This window comes from Protomyctophum parallelum (genome assembly GCF_964188405.1).
Source record: "Protomyctophum parallelum genome assembly, chromosome: 15".
NCBI classification, from domain to species: Eukaryota; Metazoa; Chordata; class Actinopteri; order Myctophiformes; family Myctophidae; genus Protomyctophum; species Protomyctophum parallelum.
The window spans coordinates 41,599,548-41,623,246 of NC_139710.1; the positions used below are offsets into that span (position 1 = coordinate 41,599,548).

At 43.9% G+C, this 23,699-nt stretch overlaps 1 protein-coding gene across 1 annotated transcript in view; it reads left to right on the plus strand.

Moving 5' to 3' along the window:
• ttll4 (tubulin tyrosine ligase-like family, member 4) overlaps nt 1-23,699 on the plus strand; it is a 70,562-nt gene that overhangs the window by 23,163 nt on the left and 23,700 nt on the right. Inside the window, exons 13-20 of the mRNA XM_083784075.1 lie at nt 5,429-5,539; nt 8,593-8,669; nt 9,560-9,688; nt 10,756-10,821; nt 17,392-17,474; nt 17,741-17,869; nt 20,430-20,552; nt 21,930-22,028. Coding sequence (XP_083640201.1) covers nt 5,429-5,539; nt 8,593-8,669; nt 9,560-9,688; nt 10,756-10,821; nt 17,392-17,474; nt 17,741-17,869; nt 20,430-20,552; nt 21,930-22,028 — 817 coding nt within the window. The remainder of the gene's footprint in view (nt 1-5,428; nt 5,540-8,592; nt 8,670-9,559; nt 9,689-10,755; nt 10,822-17,391; nt 17,475-17,740; nt 17,870-20,429; nt 20,553-21,929; nt 22,029-23,699) is intronic.

Genomic DNA, 23,699 nt, shown 5'->3' on the forward strand with positions numbered 1-23,699 from the left:
GTTGCTCCAGACTGTACGACGGAAGCATTTATATTTTACTCGTGATCAGAGCTTCCGTTGCTCCAGACTGTACGACGGAAGCATTTATATTTTACTCGTGATCAGAGCATCCGTTGCTCCAGACTGTACGACGGAAGCATTCATATTTTAGTCGTGATCAGAGCTTCCGTTGCTCCAGACTGTACGACGGAAGCATTTATATTTTACTCGTGATCAGAGCTTCCGTTGCTCCAGACTGTACGACGGAAGCATTCATATTTTACGCATGATCAGAGCTTCCGTTGCTCCAGACTGTACGACGGAAGCATTTATATTTTACTCGTGATCGGAGCTTCCGTTGCTCCAGACTGTACGACGGAAGCATTCATATTTTACTCGTGATCGGAGCTTCCGTTGCTCCAGACTGTACGACGGAAGCATTCATATTTTACTCGTGATCAGAGCTTCCGTTGCTCCAGACTGTACGACGGAAGCATTTATATCTTACTCGTGATCAGAGCTTCCGTTGCTCCAGACTGTACGACGGAAGCATTTATATTTTACTCATGATCAGAGCTTCCGTTGCTCCAGACTGTACGATGGAAGCATTTATATTTTACTCGTGATCAGAGCTTCCGTTGCTCCAGACTGTACGACGGAAGCATTTCTTTTTTTTTTTAAGATATTTTTTTGCGGCTTACGCCTTTATTGATTTTTTAAGGGATAGAAAGTAGGCTGACAGGAAACAGGAGAGAGATGGGGGGATGACATGCGGTAAAGGCCGTGTCGGGTCCGGGAGTCGAACCCGCGGCCCACCGCGACTGGATCACCAGTCCGGTGCCCAGACCGTTACGCTACGGCCTGGGCCGACGGAAGCATTTCTATTTTACTCATGATCAGAGCTTCCGTTGCTCCAGACTGTACGACGGAAGCATTCATATTTTACTCGTGATCAGAGCTTCTGTTGCTCCAGACTGTACGACGGAAGCATTTATATTTTACTCGTGATCAGAGCTTCCGTTGCTCCAGACTGTACGACGGAAGCATTTATATTTTACTCGTGATCAGAGCATCCGTTGCTCCAGACTGTACGACGGAAGCATTCATATTTTAGTCGTGATCAGAGCTTCCGTTGCTCCAGACTGTACGACGGAAGCATTTATATTTTACTCATGATCAGAGCTTCCGTTGCTCCAGACTGTACGACGGAAGCATTTATATTTTACTCATGATCAGAGCTTCCGTTGCTCCAGACTGTACGACGGAAGCATTTATATTTTATTCGTGATCAGAGCTTCCGTTGCTCCAGACTGTACGACGGAAGCATTTCTATTTTACTCATGATCAGAGCTTCCGTTGCTCCAGACTGTACGACGGAAGCATTCATATTTTACTCGTGATCAGAGCTTCCGTTGCTCCAGACTGTACGACGGAAGCATTTATATTTTACTCGTGATCAGAGCTTCCGTTGCTCCAGACTGTACGACGGAAGCATTTATATTTTACTCATGATCAGAGCTTCCGTTGCTCCAGACTGTACGATGGAAGCATTTATATTTTACTCGTGATCAGAGCTTCCGTTGCTCCAGACTGTACGACGGAAGCATTTATATTTTACTCGTGATCAGAGCATCCGTTGCTCCAGACTGTACGACGGAAGCATTCATATTTTAGTCGTGATCAGAGCTTCCGTTGCTCCAGACTGTACGACGGAAGCATTTATATTTTATTCGTGATCAGAGCTTCCGTTGCTCCAGACTGTACGACGGAAGCATTTATATTTTACTCGTGATCAGAGCTTCCGTTGACGGAAGCATTCATATTTTACTCATGATCAGAGCTTCCGTTGCTCCAGACTGTACGATGGAAGCATTTATATTTTACTCGTGATCAGAGCTTCCGTTGCTCCAGACTGTACGACGGAAGCATTTATATTTTACTCGTGATCAGAGCATCCGTTGCTCCAGACTGTACGACGGAAGCATTCATATTTTAGTCGTGATCAGAGCTTCCGTTGCTCCAGACTGTACGACGGAAGCATTTATATTTTACTCGTGATCAGAGCTTCCGTTGCTCCAGACTGTACGACGGAAGCATTCATATTTTACGCATGATCAGAGCTTCCGTTGCTCCAGACTGTACGACGGAAGCATTTATATTTTACTCATGATCAGAGCTTCTGTTGCTCCAGACTGTACGACGGAAGCATTTATATTTTACTCGTGATCAGAGCTTCCGTTGCTCCAGACTGTACGACGGAAGCATTTATATTTTACTCGTGATCAGAGCTTCCGTTGCTCCAGACTGTACGACGGAAGCATTTATATTTTACTCATGATCAGAGCTTCCGTTGCTCCAGACTGTACGACGGAAGCATTCATATTTTACTCGTGATCGGAGCTTCCGTTGCTCCAGACTGTACGACGGAAGCATTCATATTTTACTCGTGATCAGAGCTTCCGTTGCTCCAGACTGTACGACGGAAGCATTTATATCTTACTCGTGATCAGAGCTTCCGTTGCTCCAGACTGTACGACGGAAGCATTTATATTTTACTCATGATCAGAGCTTCCGTTGCTCCAGACTGTACGACGGAAGCATTTATATTTTACTCATGATCAGAGCTTCCGTTGCTCCAGACTGTACGACGGAAGCATTTATATTTTATTCGTGATCAGAGCTTCCGTTGCTCCAGACTGTACGACGGAAGCATTTCTATTTTACTCATGATCAGAGCTTCCGTTGCTCCAGACTGTACGACGGAAGCATTCATATTTTACTCGTGATCAGAGCTTCCGTTGCTCCAGACTGTACGACGGAAGCATTTATATTTTACTCGTGATCAGAGCTTCCGTTGCTCCAGACTGTACGACGGAAGCATTTATATTTTACTCGTGATCAGAGCTTCCGTTGACGGAAGCATTCATATTTTACTCATGATCAGAGCTTCCGTTGCTCCAGACTGTACGATGGAAGCATTTATATTTTACTCGTGATCAGAGCTTCCGTTGCTCCAGACTGTACGACGGAAGCATTTATATTTTACTCGTGATCAGAGCATCCATTGCTCCAGACTGTACGACGGAAGCATTCATATTTTAGTCGTGATCAGAGCTTCCGTTGCTCCAGACTGTACGACGGAAGCATTTATATTTTACTCGTGATCAGAGCTTCCGTTGCTCCAGACTGTACGACGGAAGCATTCATATTTTACGCATGATCAGAGCTTCCGTTGCTCCAGACTGTACGACGGAAGCATTTATATTTTACTCGTGATCAGAGCTTCCGTTGCTCCAGACTGTACGACGGAAGCATTTATATTTTACTCGTGATCAGAGCTTCCGTTGACGGAAGCATTCATATTTTACTCATGATCAGAGCTTCCGTTGCTCCAGACTGTACGATGGAAGCATTTATATTTTACTCGTGATCAGAGCTTCCGTTGCTCCAGACTGTACGACGGAAGCATTTATATTTTACTCGTGATCAGAGCATCCGTTGCTCCAGACTGTACGACGGAAGCATTCATATTTTAGTCGTGATCAGAGCTTCCGTTGCTCCAGACTGTACGACGGAAGCATTTATATTTTACTCGTGATCAGAGCTTCCGTTGCTCCAGACTGTACGACGGAAGCATTCATATTTTACGCATGATCAGAGCTTCCGTTGCTCCAGACTGTACGACGGAAGCATTTATATTTTACTCATGATCAGAGCTTCTGTTGCTCCAGACTGTACGACGGAAGCATTTATATTTTACTCGTGATCAGAGCTTCCGTTGCTCCAGACTGTACGACGGAAGCATTTATATTTTACTCGTGATCAGAGCTTCCGTTGCTCCAGACTGTACGACGGAAGCATTTATATTTTACTCATGATCAGAGCTTCCGTTGCTCCAGACTGTACGACGGAAGCATTCATATTTTACTCGTGATCGGAGCTTCCGTTGCTCCAGACTGTACGACGGAAGCATTCATATTTTACTCGTGATCAGAGCTTCCGTTGCTCCAGACTGTACGACGGAAGCATTTATATCTTACTCGTGATCAGAGCTTCCGTTGCTCCAGACTGTACGACGGAAGCATTTATATTTTACTCATGATCAGAGCTTCCGTTGCTCCAGACTGTACGACGGAAGCATTTATATTTTACTCATGATCAGAGCTTCCGTTGCTCCAGACTGTACGACGGAAGCATTTATATTTTATTCGTGATCAGAGCTTCCGTTGCTCCAGACTGTACGACGGAAGCATTTCTATTTTACTCATGATCAGAGCTTCCGTTGCTCCAGACTGTACGACGGAAGCATTCATATTTTACTCGTGATCAGAGCTTCCGTTGCTCCAGACTGTACGACGGAAGCATTTATATTTTACTCGTGATCAGAGCTTCCGTTGCTCCAGACTGTACGACGGAAGCATTTATATTTTACTCGTGATCAGAGCTTCCGTTGACGGAAGCATTCATATTTTACTCATGATCAGAGCTTCCGTTGCTCCAGACTGTACGATGGAAGCATTTATATTTTACTCGTGATCAGAGCTTCCGTTGCTCCAGACTGTACGACGGAAGCATTTATATTTTACTCGTGATCAGAGCATCCATTGCTCCAGACTGTACGACGGAAGCATTCATATTTTAGTCGTGATCAGAGCTTCCGTTGCTCCAGACTGTACGACGGAAGCATTTATATTTTACTCGTGATCAGAGCTTCCGTTGCTCCAGACTGTACGACGGAAGCATTCATATTTTACGCATGATCAGAGCTTCCGTTGCTCCAGACTGTACGACGGAAGCATTTATATTTTACTCGTGATCAGAGCTTCCGTTGCTCCAGACTGTACGACGGAAGCATTTATATTTTACTCGTGATCAGAGCTTCCGTTGCTCCAGACTGTACGACGGAAGCATTTATATTTTACTCATGATCAGAGCTTCCGTTGCTCCAGACTGTACGACGGAAGCATTTATATTTTACTCGTGATCAGAGCTTCCGTTGCTCCAGACTGTACGACGGAAGCATTTATATTTTACTCGTGATCAGAGCTTCCGTTGCTCCAGACTGTACGACGGAAGCATTTATATTTTACTCGTGATCGGAGCTTCCGTTGCTCCAGACTGTATGACGGAAGCATTTATATTTTACTCGTGATCAGAGCTTCCGTTGCTCCAGACTGTACGACGGAAGCATTTATATTTTACTCGTGATCAGAGCTTCCGTTGCTCCAGACTGTACGACGGAAGCATTTGAACATTGTGAGAGGCAACAGTCTGGCAACGCGATTGTGTGTGTGTGTGTGTGTGTGTGTGTGTGTGTGTGTGTGTGTGTGTGTGTGTGTGTGTGTGTGTGTGTGTGTGTGTGTGTGTGTGTGTGTGTGTGTGTGTGTGTGTGTGTGTGTGTGTGTGTGTGTGTGTGCGTGTGTGTCTGTGTGTGTACGTGTGTGTGTAGTTGCTCTGCTCCCTCCAGATCTCCTGCAGCTGTTGAAGTGGAAGGTGACGACAGTCACCCCCAACGTGGTCAGAAACACCATCGCACGCTCGCACTTCAGAGCTACCAAGAGTCAGTGCACGCACGCACTCACGCACGCACACACACACTGCATTACAGTATGTGCAAATTCAAAACACTTTGAGGGTCGCTGTAGCGCCCCCTATGTCCACAAACTGTCCTAACATACATTAACTCTCTGACGGCTTTACTAACACTCCCATTAGCCCTTCACTAAGTCCCTAACCCCAACCTGTCCTTGTCCAATAGGCACGTTAGCAGCACTAAGTCCCTCCCCCCAACCCGTCCTTGTCCAATAGGCACGTTAGCAGCGAAGAAAGCTTGACCTGCATAGCAACCGTTGCTAAACTATTTGGATTGGCATTGATTGGACAATCGCTTTTTTGGGGTGGGATTTAGGGAAGGGTCATTTACCCTATTCTGAACGGGAACCCATGTTATGCTTTAGCTATTGAAAAACAGCAGATCTACAAGCTCATAGCGCGCCACCGAGTGGCGCGCTACGAGCTTGTAGGTCTGCTAAAAAAAAATTTATCGAAGAACGACTGACATTTTTAGAATCTGATCTCGGGTCAGAATGGGTTAATCAGACCAGTGTGTGTCCAGTGGAAACCTCGTATGAATCTGATCTCAGGTCAGAATGGGTTAAATCATAGCGCCCAGCGATTTATAGCAGCGGAGCACATTTAGCGACGGACAGGCTCAGCAGCCTCGTCAAAGTGGCCAGTAACATTTCTGGGAGAACCCAAAAAGCCCAACTTATAGATCTGTACAAGAGGCAGATGCTTAAAGGGATAGTTCAGATTTTTTGAACTTAAGTTGTATGAAATACCTGCCATTAATATAGTGGTTGCAACTGTATTAATGGATTGCCCGAGTCCCGTGGTGGGAGTTCTGCTCTGGTTTTAGTGAATATTAAGTAGTTCTGGTCATTTTGTGGGGGGGCACTGGGGGCCACGCAGTAAAAGTAAATTAATCCACAAAACGAACCTAATTTGTATTGTTGACCTATTTCTAAAATATTAGCGCGACTTTCGTTCAACTTTGACCCCTCTATCACATGGAACTATTTTTTGGGCGTAGTGATATGGACACAAAAAACATAGTTCCATGTGATAGAGGGGTAAAAAACGAAAGTTGCACTAATATTTTAGAAATAGGTCAACAATACAAATTACATTAGTGTTGTGGATTACTTTACTTTTACTGCGTGGCCCCCAGTGTCCCCCTCAGGTCGTGGGCTGAGGGTGCTCCGCCACAAAGACCAATCGGCGATTCAACAGGCGTTCCCAGGCTGTGGAGCGATGCAACAGGCGTTCCCAGGCTGTGGAGCGATTCAACAGGCGTTCCCAGGCTGTGGAGCGATTCAACAGGCGTTCCCAGGCTGTGGAGCGATGCAACAGGCGTTCCCAGGCTGTGGAGCGATTCAACAGGCGTTCCCAGGCTGTGGAGCGATTCAACAGGCGTTCCCAGGTTGTGGAGCGATGCAACAGGCGTTCCCAGGTTGTGGAGCGATGCAACAGGCGTTCCCAGGCTGTGGAGCGATTCAACAGGCGTTCCCAGGCTGTGGAGCGATGCGACCGGTTGTGATATCAATAATCTTCGTCTTTTGGATAAAACTTCGTCCTGGGCGATTGGGGTGTTTAATGGACACCTTTATTTCAACCAAGGTTCATTTTTTAGGTTGTTACTCTTTTTTTCATTTGCTGCTTTCTTTAGTTTTAGGGATTTTAGCTGTTTTTGACAGGGGGGCGGGGGGGCATTCGAACATGTATTTTATTTTACAAACATATTATGGCGATTTCTATTATTTACTATAATCCTATATTAGACCCCAGGAAATTACATCTGGCCACAAAAGATCACTGGATCTACCACCATGCCAAATGGAGTGCCACCATGTTTGTATTTTTCCAGTTTTTTACGTGAGGTGACAGTACTTCATTAGACACCCTGGAGTCGTTTTCATGTGTCTATGAGGTGACAGTACTTCATTAGACACCCTGGAGTCTACTGTATGTGTCTATGAGGTGACAGTACTTCATTAGACACCCTGGAGTCGTTTTCATGTGTCTATGAGGTGACAGTACTTCATTAGACACCCTGGAGTCGTTTTCATGTGTCTATGAGGTGACAGTACTTCATTAGACACCCTGGAGTCGTTTTCATGTGTCTATGAGGTAACAGTACTTCATTAGACACCCTGGAGTCTACTGTATGTGTCTATGAGGTGACAGTACTTCATTAGACACCCTGGAGTCGTTTTCATGTGTCTATGAGGTGACAGTACTTCATTAGACACCCTGGAGTCGTTTTTATGTGCAATGGTGTATTAACTTTGTATTTAGGGTTTCTTCCTGGAGGCTGATCCCTCAACAGTCAAACGGGCCAATGAAATACACAGTAATATAGTGACATCACACTGTCAGCCCCTCCCCTAACCCCTCCCCCTTTATCATACAACTACAGCTGTGGGTGTGCCTTCAGTTCAGGTGGATCACCACCCATCACCACCCACCAGGGAAACCAGGCACACTTAATGAACTGGTGGGCGTGTCCACATAAAAACGACATTTTAACAAATACTGTAAACACTTTTTTTTTAAAGTGTTTTAGGGTGGGGAAAAAATCACGGCACTCCATCTTTAACCCATTCTGACCTGAGATCAGATTCATACGAGGTTTCCACTGGGACACACACTGGGGCTGATTAACATATAAGAGTATTTGCGCCTCCATGAAAATCCCCCCTGAAAATAGCTCCAACAGCGCCGGCTGCTGGAGTCTAGTTGAAACTACCGTTCACTTGCATGATTAAACTCATTTTCCCAGAAGCCCTTGCAGCCCAAGAGCTTGACACTATGACTGTTTAAATGTGGACTTTTCTGATTGGATGAATGGGCTGTCAATCAGATAGGACCTTTCTGATCGGATGAATGGGCTGTCAATCAGATAGGACCTTTCTGATTGGATGAATGGGCTGTCAATCAGATAGGACCTTTCTGATTAGATGAATGGGCTGTCAATCAGATAGGACCTTTCTGATTGGGTAGTTTCCACCCTAGAATTGACTTAATGAGGGGGGTGTGGTTTTGTGTCCACAGAGAGCCACGATTGGCTAGGATGTTGGGGTCATCACATGAAGTCACCAGGCTTCAAACCACTCAGGGAATACCAGAAGGTAATCATTTACATATCGTTAACATACCATTAACATATCATTGACATATCATTTACATACCATTAACACACACTACATTTAGACTCTCAGAACAGTGCGGTTTTCGTCGACTAAAATGAAGATGCCAGGATGACTAAAACTAAGACTAAATATACTGACAATTTCGTCAACAAATAAAAACTAGACTAAAATGTTAAGAAGGGACTAGTGGACAAGAGATCCAGTATAAGTCATTTTACACTTGGTTGCATGCTGGAAATAGCCGATCTACAAGCTCACAATGTGCCGCGCTGCGACGCGTTGTGAGCTTGTAGATCAGCTATTTTCAGCAAGTGTAAAAAGATTCATTTCGACGGCATCAACGCCCACTAAAACATTCTGGGTGACTAGAATGTGACTAAAACTAAATGGAAGCCATTCAAGAGACTATGACTAAAACTAAAATCAAAATTTGCTGCCAAAAACAACACTGTCTCAGACCCATCTGAGCCACAGACCACCATCTGATGACATTTAGCCTCTCAGACCCATTTGAGCCACGGACCACCATCTGATGACATTTAGCCTCTCAGACCCATCTGAGCCACAGACCACCATCTGATGACATTTAGCCTCTCAGACCCATCTGAGCCACGGACCACCATCTGATGACATTTAGCCTCTCAGACCCATCTGAGCCACGGACCACCATCTGATGACATTTAGCCTCTCAGACCCATTTGAGCCACGGAACCACCATTTGATGACATTTAGCCTCTCAGACCCAGACTATAGAGTAAAGCATACTATCATTTTCACAATAAAGTTCAGCTGACTATCCTCTCACAGTGTGTGTGTGTGTGTGTGTGTGTGTGTGTGTGTGTGTGTGCGTGTGCGTGTGCGTGTGGTAGTTGAACCACTTCCCAGGCTCGTTTCAGATCGGCAGGAAGGACCGCCTGTGGAGAAACCTCCACAAGATGACCACGCGCTTCGGACGGGCGGAGTTCAGCTTCTTCCCTCGAACCTTTATCCTGCCCCAGGTCAATATTAATATTACTATGGTTATATAACCTTTATCCTGCCCCAGGTCAATATTAATATTACTATGGTTATATAACCTTTATCCTGCCCCAGGTCAATATTAATATTACTATGGTTATATAACCTTAATCCTGCCCCAGGTCAATATTAATATTACTATGGTTATATAACCTTAATCCTGCCCCAGGTCAATATTAATATTACTATGGTTATATAACCTTTATCCTGCCCCAGGTCAATATTAATATCACTATGGTTATATAACCTTCATCCTGCCCCAGGTCAATATTAATATCACTATGGCTATATAACCTTCATCCTGCCCCAGGTCAATATTAATATCACTATGGTTATATAACCTTTATCCTGCCCCAGGTCAATATTAATATCACTATGGTTATATAACCTTCATCCTGCCCCAGGTCAATATTAATATCACTATGGTTATATAACCTTCATCCTGCCCCAGGTCAATATTACTATCACTATGGTTATATAACCTTCATCCTGCCCCAGGTCAATATTAATATCACTATGGTTATATAACCTTCATCCTGCCCCAGGTCAATATTAATATCACTATGGTTATATAACCTTCATCCTGCCCCAGGTCAATATTAATATCACTATGGTTATATAACCTTCATCCTGCCCCAGGTCAATATTAATATCACTATGGTTATATAACCTTTATCCTGCCCCAGGTCAATATTAATATCACTATGGTTATTGTTATTAGTAGTATTTATTATTAGAGCTGGGACTCCATTAAAAAAATAATCTAATCAATCAGAGGCTTTGTAATTAATTAATCTTGATTAATCACATTTTAATCGCATATCAATATTTAACCGTGTGTTTTCTTTTTTCATATGTTTTTGGTATCCCAGCGCGTGGAAGGAACACGTTATTCCCATATATATATATATATATATATATATATATATATATATAATAATTATTTTTCTGGGTGCCTGCCATGCAATGGTAGAAACACAGGTTGAAATCCGCAACACATACTTAATCGTAATCGTAATAATTAATAATATTGTTATTATTTCAACAGGACATCAAACTGCTCCGTAAGGCCTGGGAGGACGGAGGCACCAAGCAGAAGTGGATCATTAAGCCTGTACGTATAGACAGACACGCAGACAGACAGACATGCAGACAGACAGACACGCAGACAGACAGACACGCAGACAGACAGACAGACATGCAGACAGACAGACAGACAGACAGACACGCAGACAGACACCCAGACAGACAGACAGACAGACAGACAGACACCCAGACAGACAGACAGACAGACAGACACCCAGACAGACAGACAGACAGACACTCAGACAGACAGACACGCAGACAGACAGACACGCAGACAGACAGACACCCAGACAGACAGACAGACAGACACGCCGACAGACAGACAGACAGACATGCAGACAGACAGACAGACAGACACGCATACAGACAGACAGACAGACACGCTGACAGACAAACAGACAGTCACGCAGACAGACAGACAGACACGCAGACAGACAGACAGACACGCAGACAGACAGACACGCAGACAGACAGACACGCAGACATGTATTTCTGCTCTCCTCTCTCCATCTGTACTAAACTCCATGTATTTCTGCTCTCCTCTCTCCTCCCCTCTCTCCATCTGTACTAAACTCCATGTATTTCTGCTCTCCTCTCTCCTCTCCTCCCTCCATCTGTATTAAACTCCATGTATTTCCGCTCTCCTCTCTCCTCTCCTCTCTCCATCTGCATTAAACTCCATGTATTTCTGCTTTCCTCTCTCCTCCCCTCTCTCCATCTGTACTAAACTCCATGTATTTCTGCTCTCCTCCCCTCCCTCCATCTGTATTAAACTCCATGTATTTCTGCTCTCCTCCCCTCCCTCCATCTGTATTAAACTCCATGTATTTCTGCTCTCCTCTCTCCTCCCCTCTCTCCATCTGTATTAAACTCCATAGCCAAATTCCAATACCCAAAATCTCGGCCACTCGCTCACTCCCACTCGGTCACTCGGGGTCATTCCAGCGTGACCCGGAAATGGTTAACGTACCGATTGTTAAAGTGCTCCATCGAGGAGGAGAGTGGAGTCGAGTGGAGGAGCCGAGTGGGCTCTCCGAGACCGCATAGAGCAAGTGTACATCAGGTGCAGGCTCGGTGGGGTATTTTGTCTCCTCGCAGCGGATTTCCGCATCACGTGTACATGTTCTTTTCCTTCTCCAGTGACATAAGTCCGCCTCCTCCACAAAAACACTGCTTGAAACCCGATACTATGCACCCCCCCCCCCCCCCCCCCCATCCACTAGCTGCCGGCTAGTAAATACCCAGACACAAATCGACCAGAAAAGGAATTACTCCAATTACTAGACTTAAATCTAACCCAGAATGATTTTTCCTTTAACAACAAGTTTTATTTACAAATCAAAGGGACGGCCATGGGAAAGCGATTTGCACCATCTTATGCAAACATTTACATGAGCATATGGGAGCAGACAGTAGGGCTGGGGCGGTATGGGATTTTTATTACCGCGGTTATTGCCGGCCCCCATACCGCCGGTATGGCGGTTATTACCGCTGGAGTGAAATGAATTTAGGTGGACCCTCTTGTAAACAAGTGTGTCCACTCACAGTTAACAGTCTTTGTATTAATTTGAGTTGTGCTTGAAATGTAGTGTAATTCTGCAAACTGTTAATAAATATTTTAATCAATCAATTAATCAATCAATCAATCCTTGTTTGTGCCGAATCTGGGTTGCACATGGTTTTTTTAACTCCCTCTGGTGTTGTTGTGTTGCTGGCATGATTAGACTGACTGAGCGTCAATGTTTATTATGATACACTTTTCATTTAAAAAAAAAAAAAAAAGCATTTCATAATAAAAAATACGCATACCGCGGTAATGAACCCGATACCGCGGTATGCGTTACATACCGGCGGTATGGCGGTATTGCGGTTATTGCACCCAGCCCTAGCAGACAGCACTAGAAAAATGCAGACTTAAACCAACACATTATTATAGGTTTCTGGATGATATTTTTGGAATATGGGAACATAGCAAGGAAGAATTCCAGGAATTTATTGATTTTCTAAATAGCCATCATAGATCCATAATGATAGAATTTGTGACACACACTGAAAGGATTGACTTTCTTGATGTAACAATCTTTAAGGGCCCTAACTTTAATACAAATGGGAAACTAGACTTAAAAGTATTCTTTAAAGAAACAGACACCCACGCCCTATTACACAAAACGTCATTTCACCCGACACACTCTTACACAGGGATAGTCAAATCACAACTACTAAGATTCCACAGGATTTGCACGCAAAGAAGTGATTTCAAAATAGCTTGCAAAACACTATTTAAGGCTCTCAGACTAAGAGGTTACACTAGGACATTCCTCCGGAAAGCTCAAAGTACCTTCTTAGAAGTAAGAGTGCGAGATCCAGGCCCTAAATTAGCCCTGATAACCAGTTATTCAACACAGAGCACACTAGCCAACAACAGAATAAAAAGGAATTTTGAGAACCGAACGGATGATCTTCTAAAAGATTATAAAATTATATCGGCCTACAGAAAAAACAAAAACCTTAAAGATTATCTAGTACACAGCAAGCTAAAAGAAATCAACACACCAGCACGCGAGGGACCAGAATACTTCAAACCCAAACAATTAGTCAAAAATAGAACTACAAAACGCATGTTAGAGATTAAACAACAAATAACAACCAGAACCAGCAACTGCATTTACTTAATCACATGTGACAAATGTGGTTTACAATATGTCGGAGAAACGGGTAAAACAATAGGTACAAGGCTGGGACAACACAGGTACAATATTAACAATGGAAAAAAGACAACCACAAGGTTTGTGCAACATTTCATGGCACATGGCATTGAAGCTCTAAAATGCGCTGGACTTCAACACAATCCCAACTGGACAGTAGGACAAAGATGTTTTAATGAAAAACAGTGGATTAAGAACCTCAACACGGATTTTCCGGGAGGCTTAAACATGCCTAAAATCAGATCTTGAACACAACAAAACCTAAACGCAGGAGAAATCTAAAAATGATTGGATCAGACTTCCTTCAGATACATGGCGAATGCATTTATTCCTTGCATTGTGCCTAAACATGTTGCGACCTGCAGTCGCAACATGTTTAGGCACAGTGCACTGAAGTTTTTTAATTCCCCCCATCCACTAGCTGCCGGCCGGCTGACTGGCTGAAGTCGCTGACCCAACGGCCAACACACACATGCACGCACTAAAAAGCTTTGCCGTTTGTTGAAGAGACACATTTTCGCTGAATGAATAGAGCTTCAGAATGATAAAGTAGCCTATCTATCTAGCCTACTTATGTGAAAGTGAAAGGACCACAACAAGCCACTGGCTTTATTGCGTTGTGTGATTATAAGCATAATAAAAGTAGGATATATAAATTAGGCCGGCTATATTGTGCGCACCAAAAGCTATAGTTAATTTATCTCTGTGCATGCCTGAATGCACAGACTGCTATGAATGACAGTGACAAAAATGTATTTATTTATATGTGGACTGAACTGAATATGTAAGTCAGAGACTATACCTAATTCCTGTTATAGTGTCCGTTATTTGCAAAGACCGTCCGAGGAGGACTGACTGTCGGAGGAGGGGGGGGGGGGGGGGGGGTGATTTATACGAGCCAAAAGGAACGCGGGCTGCGGGCAGGTCAGGAATTCCCTTCACAATCATATAATATAAGTGTGCGCATCCTGGCGCTTATTCACTATTTCAGGAATAAATAGCCTTGCCTTGCACATGTTACCAATACATACACATTGGCCTCGGTTACATGCACAAAATGATGAATTGTCTATTCTGTAGACTGTATATACGGCTCTGTTCGGAGTTCCAGTGATCCAGCTGTGTGACACTGTATTGTTCCACCACTTTTGCTTTGGCAATGTAAACGTATGTTTTCCCAGGCCAATAAAGCCATTTGAATTGAATTGAATTGAATTGAATTGATACACGTCATTAGTGATCGTGGAATGTGCCGTCGCTTTGAAATGACAGCGTAGTACATTCGATTCCGATTCTAGAGGACAATTCACTCCACCACTCTGTCCTCGCATCGAATCCTCTCCTCCTCGCTGGGGGCGGAGCCGAGGAGCGAGTGGAGGACGCGAGGAGAGTGAGCGAGTGTGAAAGTTGTGGTATTGGAATTTGGCTCATGTATTTCTGCTCTCCTCTCCTCCCTCCATCTGTACTAAACTACATGTATTTCTGCTCTCCTCTCCTCCCTCCATCTGTACTAAACTCCATGTATTTCTGCTCTCCTCTCCTCTCTCCATCTGTACTAAACTACATGTATTTCTGCTCTCCGCTCCTCCCTCCATCTGTATTAAACTCCATGTATTTCTGCTTTCCTCTCTCCTCTCCTCCCTCCATCTGTATTAAACTCCATGTATTTCTGCTCTCCTCTCTACTCTCCTCCCTCCATCTGTATTAAACTCCATGTATTTCTGCTTTCCTCTCTCCTCTCCTCTCTCCATCTGTATACTAAACTCCATGTATTTCTGCTCTCCTCTCCTCCCTCCATCTGTATTAAACTCCATGTATTTCTGCTCTCCTCTCCTGCCTCCATCTGTACTAAACTCCATGTATTTCTGCTCTCCTCTCCTCCCTCCATCTGTATTAAACTACATGTATTTCTGCTCTCCTCTCTCCTCTCCTCCCTCCATCTGTATTAAACTCCATGTATTTCTGCTCTCCTCTCTACATCTGCATTAAACTCCATGTATTTCTGCTCTCCTCTCTACATCTGCATTAAACTCCATGTATTTCTGCTCTCCTCTCTACATCTGCATTAAACTCCATGTATTTCTGCTCTCCTCTCCTCCCTCCATCTGTATTAAACTACATGTATTTCTGCTCTCCTCTCTCCTCTCCTCCCTCCATCTGTATTAAACTCCATGTATTTCTGCTCTCCTCTCTACATCTGCATTAAACTCCATGTATTTATGCTCTCCTCTCTCCTCTCCTCTCTCCATCTGCATTAAACTCCTTGTATTTCTGCTCTCCTCTCTCCTCCCCTCTCTCCATCTGCATTAAACTCCATGTATTTCTGCTCTCCTCTCTCCTCCCCTCTCTCCATCTGTACTAAACTCCATGTATTTCTGCTCTCCTCTCCTCCCTCCAGCTGCATTAAACTCCATGTATTTCTGCTCTCCTCTCTCCTCTCCTCCCTCCATCTGTATTAAACTACATGTATTTCTGCTCTCCTCTCCTCCCTCCATCTGTATTAAACTCCATGTATTTCTGCTCTCCTCTCTCCTCTCCTCCCTCCATCTGTATTAAACTCCATGTATTTCTCCTCTCCTCTCTCCTCTCCTCTCTCCATCTGTATTAAACTCCATGTATTTCTGCTCTCCTCTCCTGCCTCCATCTGTACTAAACTCCATGTATTTCTGCTCTCCTCTCCTCCCTCCATCTGTATTAAACTACATGTATTTCTGCTCTCCTCTCTCCTCTCCTCCCTCCATCTGTATTAAACTCCATGTATTTCTGCTCTCCTCTCTACATCTGCATTAAACTCCATGTATTTCTGCTCTCCTCTCTACATCTGCATTAAACTCCATGTATTTCTGCTCTCCTCTCTACATCTGCATTAAACTCCATGTATTTCTGCTCTCCTCTCCTCCCTCCATCTGTATTAAACTACATGTATTTCTGCTCTCCTCTCTCCTCTCCTCCCTCCATCTGTATTAAACTCCATGTATTTCTGCTCTCCTCTCTACATCTGCATTAAACTCCATGTATTTATGCTCTCCTCTCTCCTCTCCTCTCTCCATCTGCATTAAACTCCTTGTATTTCTGCTCTCCTCTCTCCTCCCCTCTCTCCATCTGCATTAAACTCCATGTATTTCTGCTCTCCTCTCTCCTCCCCTCTCTCCATCTGTACTAAACTCCATGTATTTCTGCTCTCCTCTCCTCCCTCCAGCTGCATTAAACTCCATGTATTTCTGCTCTCCTCTCTCCTCTCCTCCCTCCATCTGTATTAAACTACATGTATTTCTGCTCTCCTCTCCTCCCTCCATCTGTATTAAACTCCATGTATTTCTGCTCTCCTCTCTCCTCTCCTCCCTCCATCTGTATTAAACTCCATGTATTTCTCCTCTCCTCTCTCCTCTCCTCTCTCCATCTGTATTAAACTCCATGTATTTCTCCTCTCCTCTCTCCTCCCCTCTCTCCATCTGCATTAAACTCCATGTATTTCTGCTCTCCTCTCTCCTCTCCTCTCTCCATCTGCATTAAACTCCATGTATTTTTGCTCTCCTCTCTCCTCTCCTCTCTCCATCTGTATTAAACTCCATGTATTTCTCCTCTCCTCTCTCCTCTCCTCCCTCCATCTGCATTAAACTCCATGTATTTCTGCTCTCCTCTCTCTTCTTCCCTCTCTCCGTCTGCATTAAACTCCATGTATTTCTGCTCTCCTCTCCTCTCCTCTCCTCTCCTCTCCTCTCCTCTCCTCTCCTCTCCTCTCCTCTCCTCTCCTCTCCTCTCCTCTCCTCTCCTCTCCTCTCCTCTCCTCTCCTCTCCTCTCCTCTCCTCTCCTCTCCTCTCCTCTCCTCTCCTCTCCTCTCCCCTCTCTCCATCTGTATTAAACTCCATGTTAACTGTCCTCTCCTCCCCAGCCTGCCTCTGCTAGGGGTATTGGCATCCAGGTCATTCATAAATGGAGTCAGATGCCTCGGAAGCGCCCTCTGCTGGTGCAGAAGTAAGTATGATGATATTGATTTTAACCTGAGACCAGATTCTACAGATCAACATAATATGGAATGAATTCTGTACTGGCCATATATGGAGTGTGTCTTGAGTGTACAGGGTTTGATGAGGTCAGATCAACCTGATTGGTGGGAATAGATCTATAGATGGATAGATGGATGGATGGATGGATGGATGGATAGATAGATCTATAGATGGATAGATAGATAGATAGATAGATAGATAGATGGATAACAGATCTATATTGTGTGTTTCTAGGTATCTACACAAGCCTTTCCTGATTGGTGGGAATAAGTTTGACCTTCGTATCTACGTCTACGTGACCTCCTACGACCCTCTGAGGATCTACATGTTCTCCGACGGACTCGTCCGATTCGCCAGCGTCAAGTAAGGACACGCCCACTTCCTGTTAGCGACGCGCCATATAGAGCGTAGCAGTCCCGCCCCCTCCAGAGACCCGGAAAAGAAATTGCCGTTCATTTTCCCTCATAGGCTTTTCTAAACCCATTCTGACCTGAGATCAGATTCATACGAGGTTTCCACTGGACACACACTCGTCTGATTAACCCATTCTGACCTGAGATCAGATTCTAGAAATGTCAGTCGCTCTTCGATTTTTCAAAAATAGCAGACCTACAAGCTCGTAGATCTGCTATTTTTCAATAGCTAAAGCATAACATGATGCTAACCCCAAAATGGGTTCCCGTTCAGAATGGGTTAAAGTATTTATTTAAAGACGGTTACGTCGCGGACAAAGCCAACTCGGATCGTGACAAATCATGACAATGAACACAATATTTTGGGGCCGATCAAATCATTAGAAAGAAGAAAATAAAGGCAGGAGACGACACTATTTGTTTTGTTTTTCTTCTTATAAATTATTTGATCGGCCCAAAACATTCTGTTCATTGTCATGATTTGTCACGATCCGAGTTGGCTTTGTCCGCGGCGTAACCGTCTTTAAATAAATACTTTAAGAAATGCCTATGGGCAAAATGCATTACAATTTACAATTTACAATTTTGGCATTTAGCAGACGCTCTTAATCCAGAGTGACTTACATTAAGCAAGAACAAACAAGCATGGGAATACATCACATAAAAACATTTATCATGAAACATGCGTAAGCTAAGAAAGTAACGGTGGAATATCTATATAATGAAACTATACATAACTATACATATATACTATACTATGCTATACATATGTACTATGACGTGCTATGACTACATACAATGCAATTATAGTGCTGTCTACATAACATGCTATAAGTCTGTATCAAATGCTATCTAAGTCTACAGAAATGCTATCTAAGGGGGTAGGGTAAGTGCTATGGGCCATGATGGAGTCTGAAAAGGTGGGTTTTCAGACTACGGCGGAAGATTGGGAGTGATGCTGCAGTTCTGACTGCAATGGGAAGTGCATTCCACAGTTTTGGAGCCAGAAGGGAGAAGAGTTTGGGACGTGTGGAGCGTTGTCCCGGCATTTTTAGTGAGGGTACTTCCAGCTTCCCTGCGTTGGCTGATCTGAGTTCGCGGGAGGGCATTGCGATTAATTTCCTGTGCCACTCGTCGTTCTGAAAGGGGGCGGGACTACGACGGTCTATAAGTGCGTAGAGGACACGCCCCCTTCCCTTTTTATATATATATTTTCACCCAGTGTCAAATATTTAATGTACTCCTGGGCGCTACACTTCCTCTGCCAACCTGGGGAGAGCAACGGACTGACCGCATGGTGTCGCACAATGAATTAGGCTTATAATAAAACAGCGATATAGTAGAGAGGAGCGCATACTTGGATTGGTCTTTAATGTAACAATTAGAGTAGCGCGGCTGAGCTTGTAGATCTGCTATTTTTCAATAGTTAAAGTACAACATAATGCTTAAAACACCAAAAGGGGTCGCCGCCCGAAATGGGCTACACAGGGCCTGAAACAGGCATTACCTCTCAATCAAATAAGAAAAATATATAATCCAAAGCCTCTTGTCAATTGTAAACGAACGGTAACATGGAGGAACTCTTAACCCATTCTGACCTGAGATCAGATTCTACAAAATGCTCTTCTACATCCTGACAGTTTTCTGAAAAAGCTATGTTTCTATGTCAGTCGTTCTTCGATTTTTCAAAAAATAGCAGACTTACAAGCTCGTGTAGATCTGCTATTTTTCATGCCGCATGCGCTACTGGTCGATGAAGAATTACAATCCAAGGTTTCTCAATCATAATTATTATGGTTTATGGTTGAAAGTATTAAACCATAATAGAGATCTGGTCATCTTGGTGCTGCAGAGTGAGAGCAGCCAATTGATCTGACTACACTACCCACAATGCAACTTGACTGGCATTACAGTAATTAGTTATTTGCCAGCACCTGCTCCGATATAGGCCAATCAAATCGAATCAAACTTTATTTATATAGCACATTTAGCCCATTCTGTGCGGGAACCCCTTTTGATGTTTCAAGCATTATGTTATACTTTAGCTATTGAAAAAAAAATAGCAGATCTACAAGCTACATAGCGCGGCACCGAGTGCCGCACTATGAGCTTGTAGGTTCTGCTATTTTTGAAGAATCGTGAAAATGTGGCGCAAATCTTTGAATATATGTTCTTTCTCAGAGCGAACATTTTCAACTCAAATCTTTTCTTCTGGGGAAGTCTCTGGAACAGGGGGGTCGGCGGCCCATAATTGCATATCTTTTTTGGGGTCCTTTACATATATATTGAGCACCTACATATATATTGAGCACCACTGATACAGACACGTAAGGTTTTCCAGAAAACTGTCAGGATTTTGAAGACATTTTCACTCAAATAGTAGTTAGAATAATACGATCAGTATTGAGTTGTGCTTGAAATTTACTGTAATTCTGCAAACCGTTAATCAATCAATCAATCAATCAATCAATCAATCAATCAATCAATCAATAATGTCCTGTGATTGACAGGTACTCGTCCTCCATGAGGACTCTGGGTAATAAGTTCATGCACCTGACCAACTACAGCGTCAACAAGAAGAACGTTGAATACGAGAGCAACTCTGACGACACCAAGTGTCAGGGACACAAGTGGTACGCACTACACTACCCACAATGCACTACACTGCCCACGATGCACTACACTGCCCACGATGCACTACACTACCCACGATGCAACAGTGACGACACCAAGTGTCAGGGACACAAGTGGTATGCACTACACCAGGGGTCCTCAACTAGAAATGATGAAGGTCCACAAATATTTTTTTGAATAAGACCGAGGTCCGGTCCCATGCGCGGCGTCCATCGGAGAGCGGGGCTCTATGCCCGTTTAGTATGGTCAAGCCAAGCTTATACAAATCAGATCCCCTTCCAACCAACCAATAATGGGGTGCAGAGTGCAGGCCCGGAGTGGAACTCCAAATCAGGCCGGGACGCCCTGGCAGGCCACACTGTGCACGCGCATAGCGCGCGCCAGAATTTTGGGGGACATTTTGGGGGCCTTTGCAGCAATTTCACATGAGAAATGTACCATCTGATGTTATTTATATTATTAACTTAAAAAAAGAAAAAAAAAAAAAATAACGTTTTTTTTTTTTTTTTTTTTTTGGGTGGTCCGCAAAGAGGTGGTCCGCGGTCCGGTCGCGGACCGCGGTCCGCCAGTTGAGTACCCCTGCACTACACTACCCACAATGCACTACACTGCCCACGATGCACCACACTACCCACGATGCACTACACTACCCACGATGCAACAGTGACGACACCAAGTGTCAGGGACACAAGTGGTACGCACTACACTACCCACAATGCACTACACTGCCCACGATGCACCACACTACCCACGATGCAGTACACTACCCACGATGCAACAGTGACGACACCAAGTGTCAGGGACACAAGTGGTACGCACTACACTACCCACAATGCACTACACTGCCCACGATGCACCACACTACCCACGATGCACTACACTACCCACGATGCAACAGTGACGACACCAAGTGTCAGGGACACAAGTGGTACGCACTACACTACCCACAATGCACTACACTGCCCACGATGCACTACACTACCCACGATGCAACAGTGACGACACCAAGTGTCAGGGACACAAGTGGTACGCACTACACTACCCACAATGCTCTGTATTCCATGTACAGATATGTTCCACTGTTTGATGGATATGTTGGGGTTCTTAATGCTTACATATGATTCTTGATGACTATTGTTTATTGTATGCTCATTAATGGTCTATGTGTGTGCGTGCGTGCGTGTACGGTGTGTGTGCGGGCATGCGTGCATGCGTGCGTGCGTGTGTGTGTGCGTGCATGCGTGCACGGTGTGTGTGCGGGCGTGCGTGCATGCGTGTGTGTGCCTGCATGCGTGTGTGTGAGTGTGTGTGTGCGTGTGTGCGTGTGCGTGCGTGTGCGTGTGTGCGTGTGTGTTTGTGTGTGTGTGTGTGCACAGGGCGCTGAAGGCCTTATGGAAGTACCTAGAGGAACAGGGCGTCGACACTGAGGTCATCTGGGAGAAGATCAAAGACATCGTCATCAAAACCATCATCGTGTGAGTTCTGTTATCACTCTACAAAACCATTTGGTCTTTTTTAATCGACCTCAGACCAAAATGGGTTAACAGTTTTACTCCATGAAACGCGTTGCCCGCTATTTCATCAAATATGCTACGCTGCCGAGATTGTTTTATTACCTTTAGAGCAAACGCTGAAGTATTTGCAGCTTTCAACGACGAAAATCCGGGGAAAAATGTTCCGTCGGCCTGTTAGGATCATCATCACCATGTTATGATCATCATCACCAGCGGCCATTACAATGCGCTACAGGATCCGCCTCGTTGTAGTCCAAACAAACCCCCCCCCCCCCCGTCCACTTACATTAGGCTCAATTTTCCAGAAGCCCTAGCAGCACGGATGATGACTTGATTTCCGCTTTCGTCGTCATAACGCGACGGCCTCGTCGTCAGGTTTCTTTTTAAAACAGTGAATTAAAAGCATTAAACAAATGTCGGGTATAGCGTTTTTACTCGCGGTGGAACACTGGATTAAACAATTAGTGTCCGTCAAACTTTTAATAACCCACACGGATGTGTATATTACAGGAAACTCCCGCTAAACTTTCCAACTAACTGTTGGAAAAATGATAATAATTTTGTCCATTCTGAAAAATCCATGTAACAGAACAGGCTTATAGGCAAGTCAGATTTAACTTTAATACCTTTTTTTATATTTAATATTGTGAGCTTGTAGATCTGTTCAAGCTGCTTATCAGTAAAGACTGACCGATTAATCGGACAGCATAATTAATCGGTCTGATTGATTGATCGAAACCGATTAATCTAAAAACAACTAGAATGGGCCGATACTGATACTGTGTTTGCCCACTAATTAATTACTTCTGGTCATTATTTAATTTATTATTTATTATTATATTTATTATTTAATCTCCCATCACAGCTTACTTCTGGTCATTATTTAATGTATTATTAATTATTATATTTATTATTTAATCTCCCATCACAGCTTACTTCTGGTCATTATTTAATGTATTATTAATTACTAGCCCTTACCCGTTGTGAGATATTTGCCCCCCCTGGTGGCCGTGGGGGGTACTGCGCCCGGTGCGTTTTTAATTCACTAATAAATTCATTATTAATAATTAATGTGTCAAATTGAAAAAAGGGCTCCGTTAAGACCTCCATATTCATATGGTCAATGCCTATGTGAATGATTGGTGCAGGCAATGAGGAGATAAGTGTTTGTTTCTGACAGACAGACAGACAGACAGACAGACAGACAGACAGACATTGTTAGAATTATAGTATGATTATATTTATTATTTAATCTCCCATCACAGCTTACTTCTGGTCATTATTTAATGTATTATTAATTATTATATTTATTATTTAATCTCCCATCACAGCTTACTTCATTATTTAGGAGCGCACACATATTTGGAATGCCAAGGACTTAATTAACTTATTTTTTATCAACTCCCACAGCGCCAACAACGCCATTAACGCCTTTTTGAAACGTGTATAACGTTGGGCAAAAAAATAAACTGGCAGTCAGGGCCTTTTTGCGCCCCCTAGTGGCGATGGAAGAGTTTTAATAATCATGATAAAATGGCACGATTTTTTCCCTACTCAGTCTGTGTCTCATAGGAGGGCTGTGGGCAGTTTAGAAACCGTCCTACAGTGACATCATCATTAGGCAGATTATTT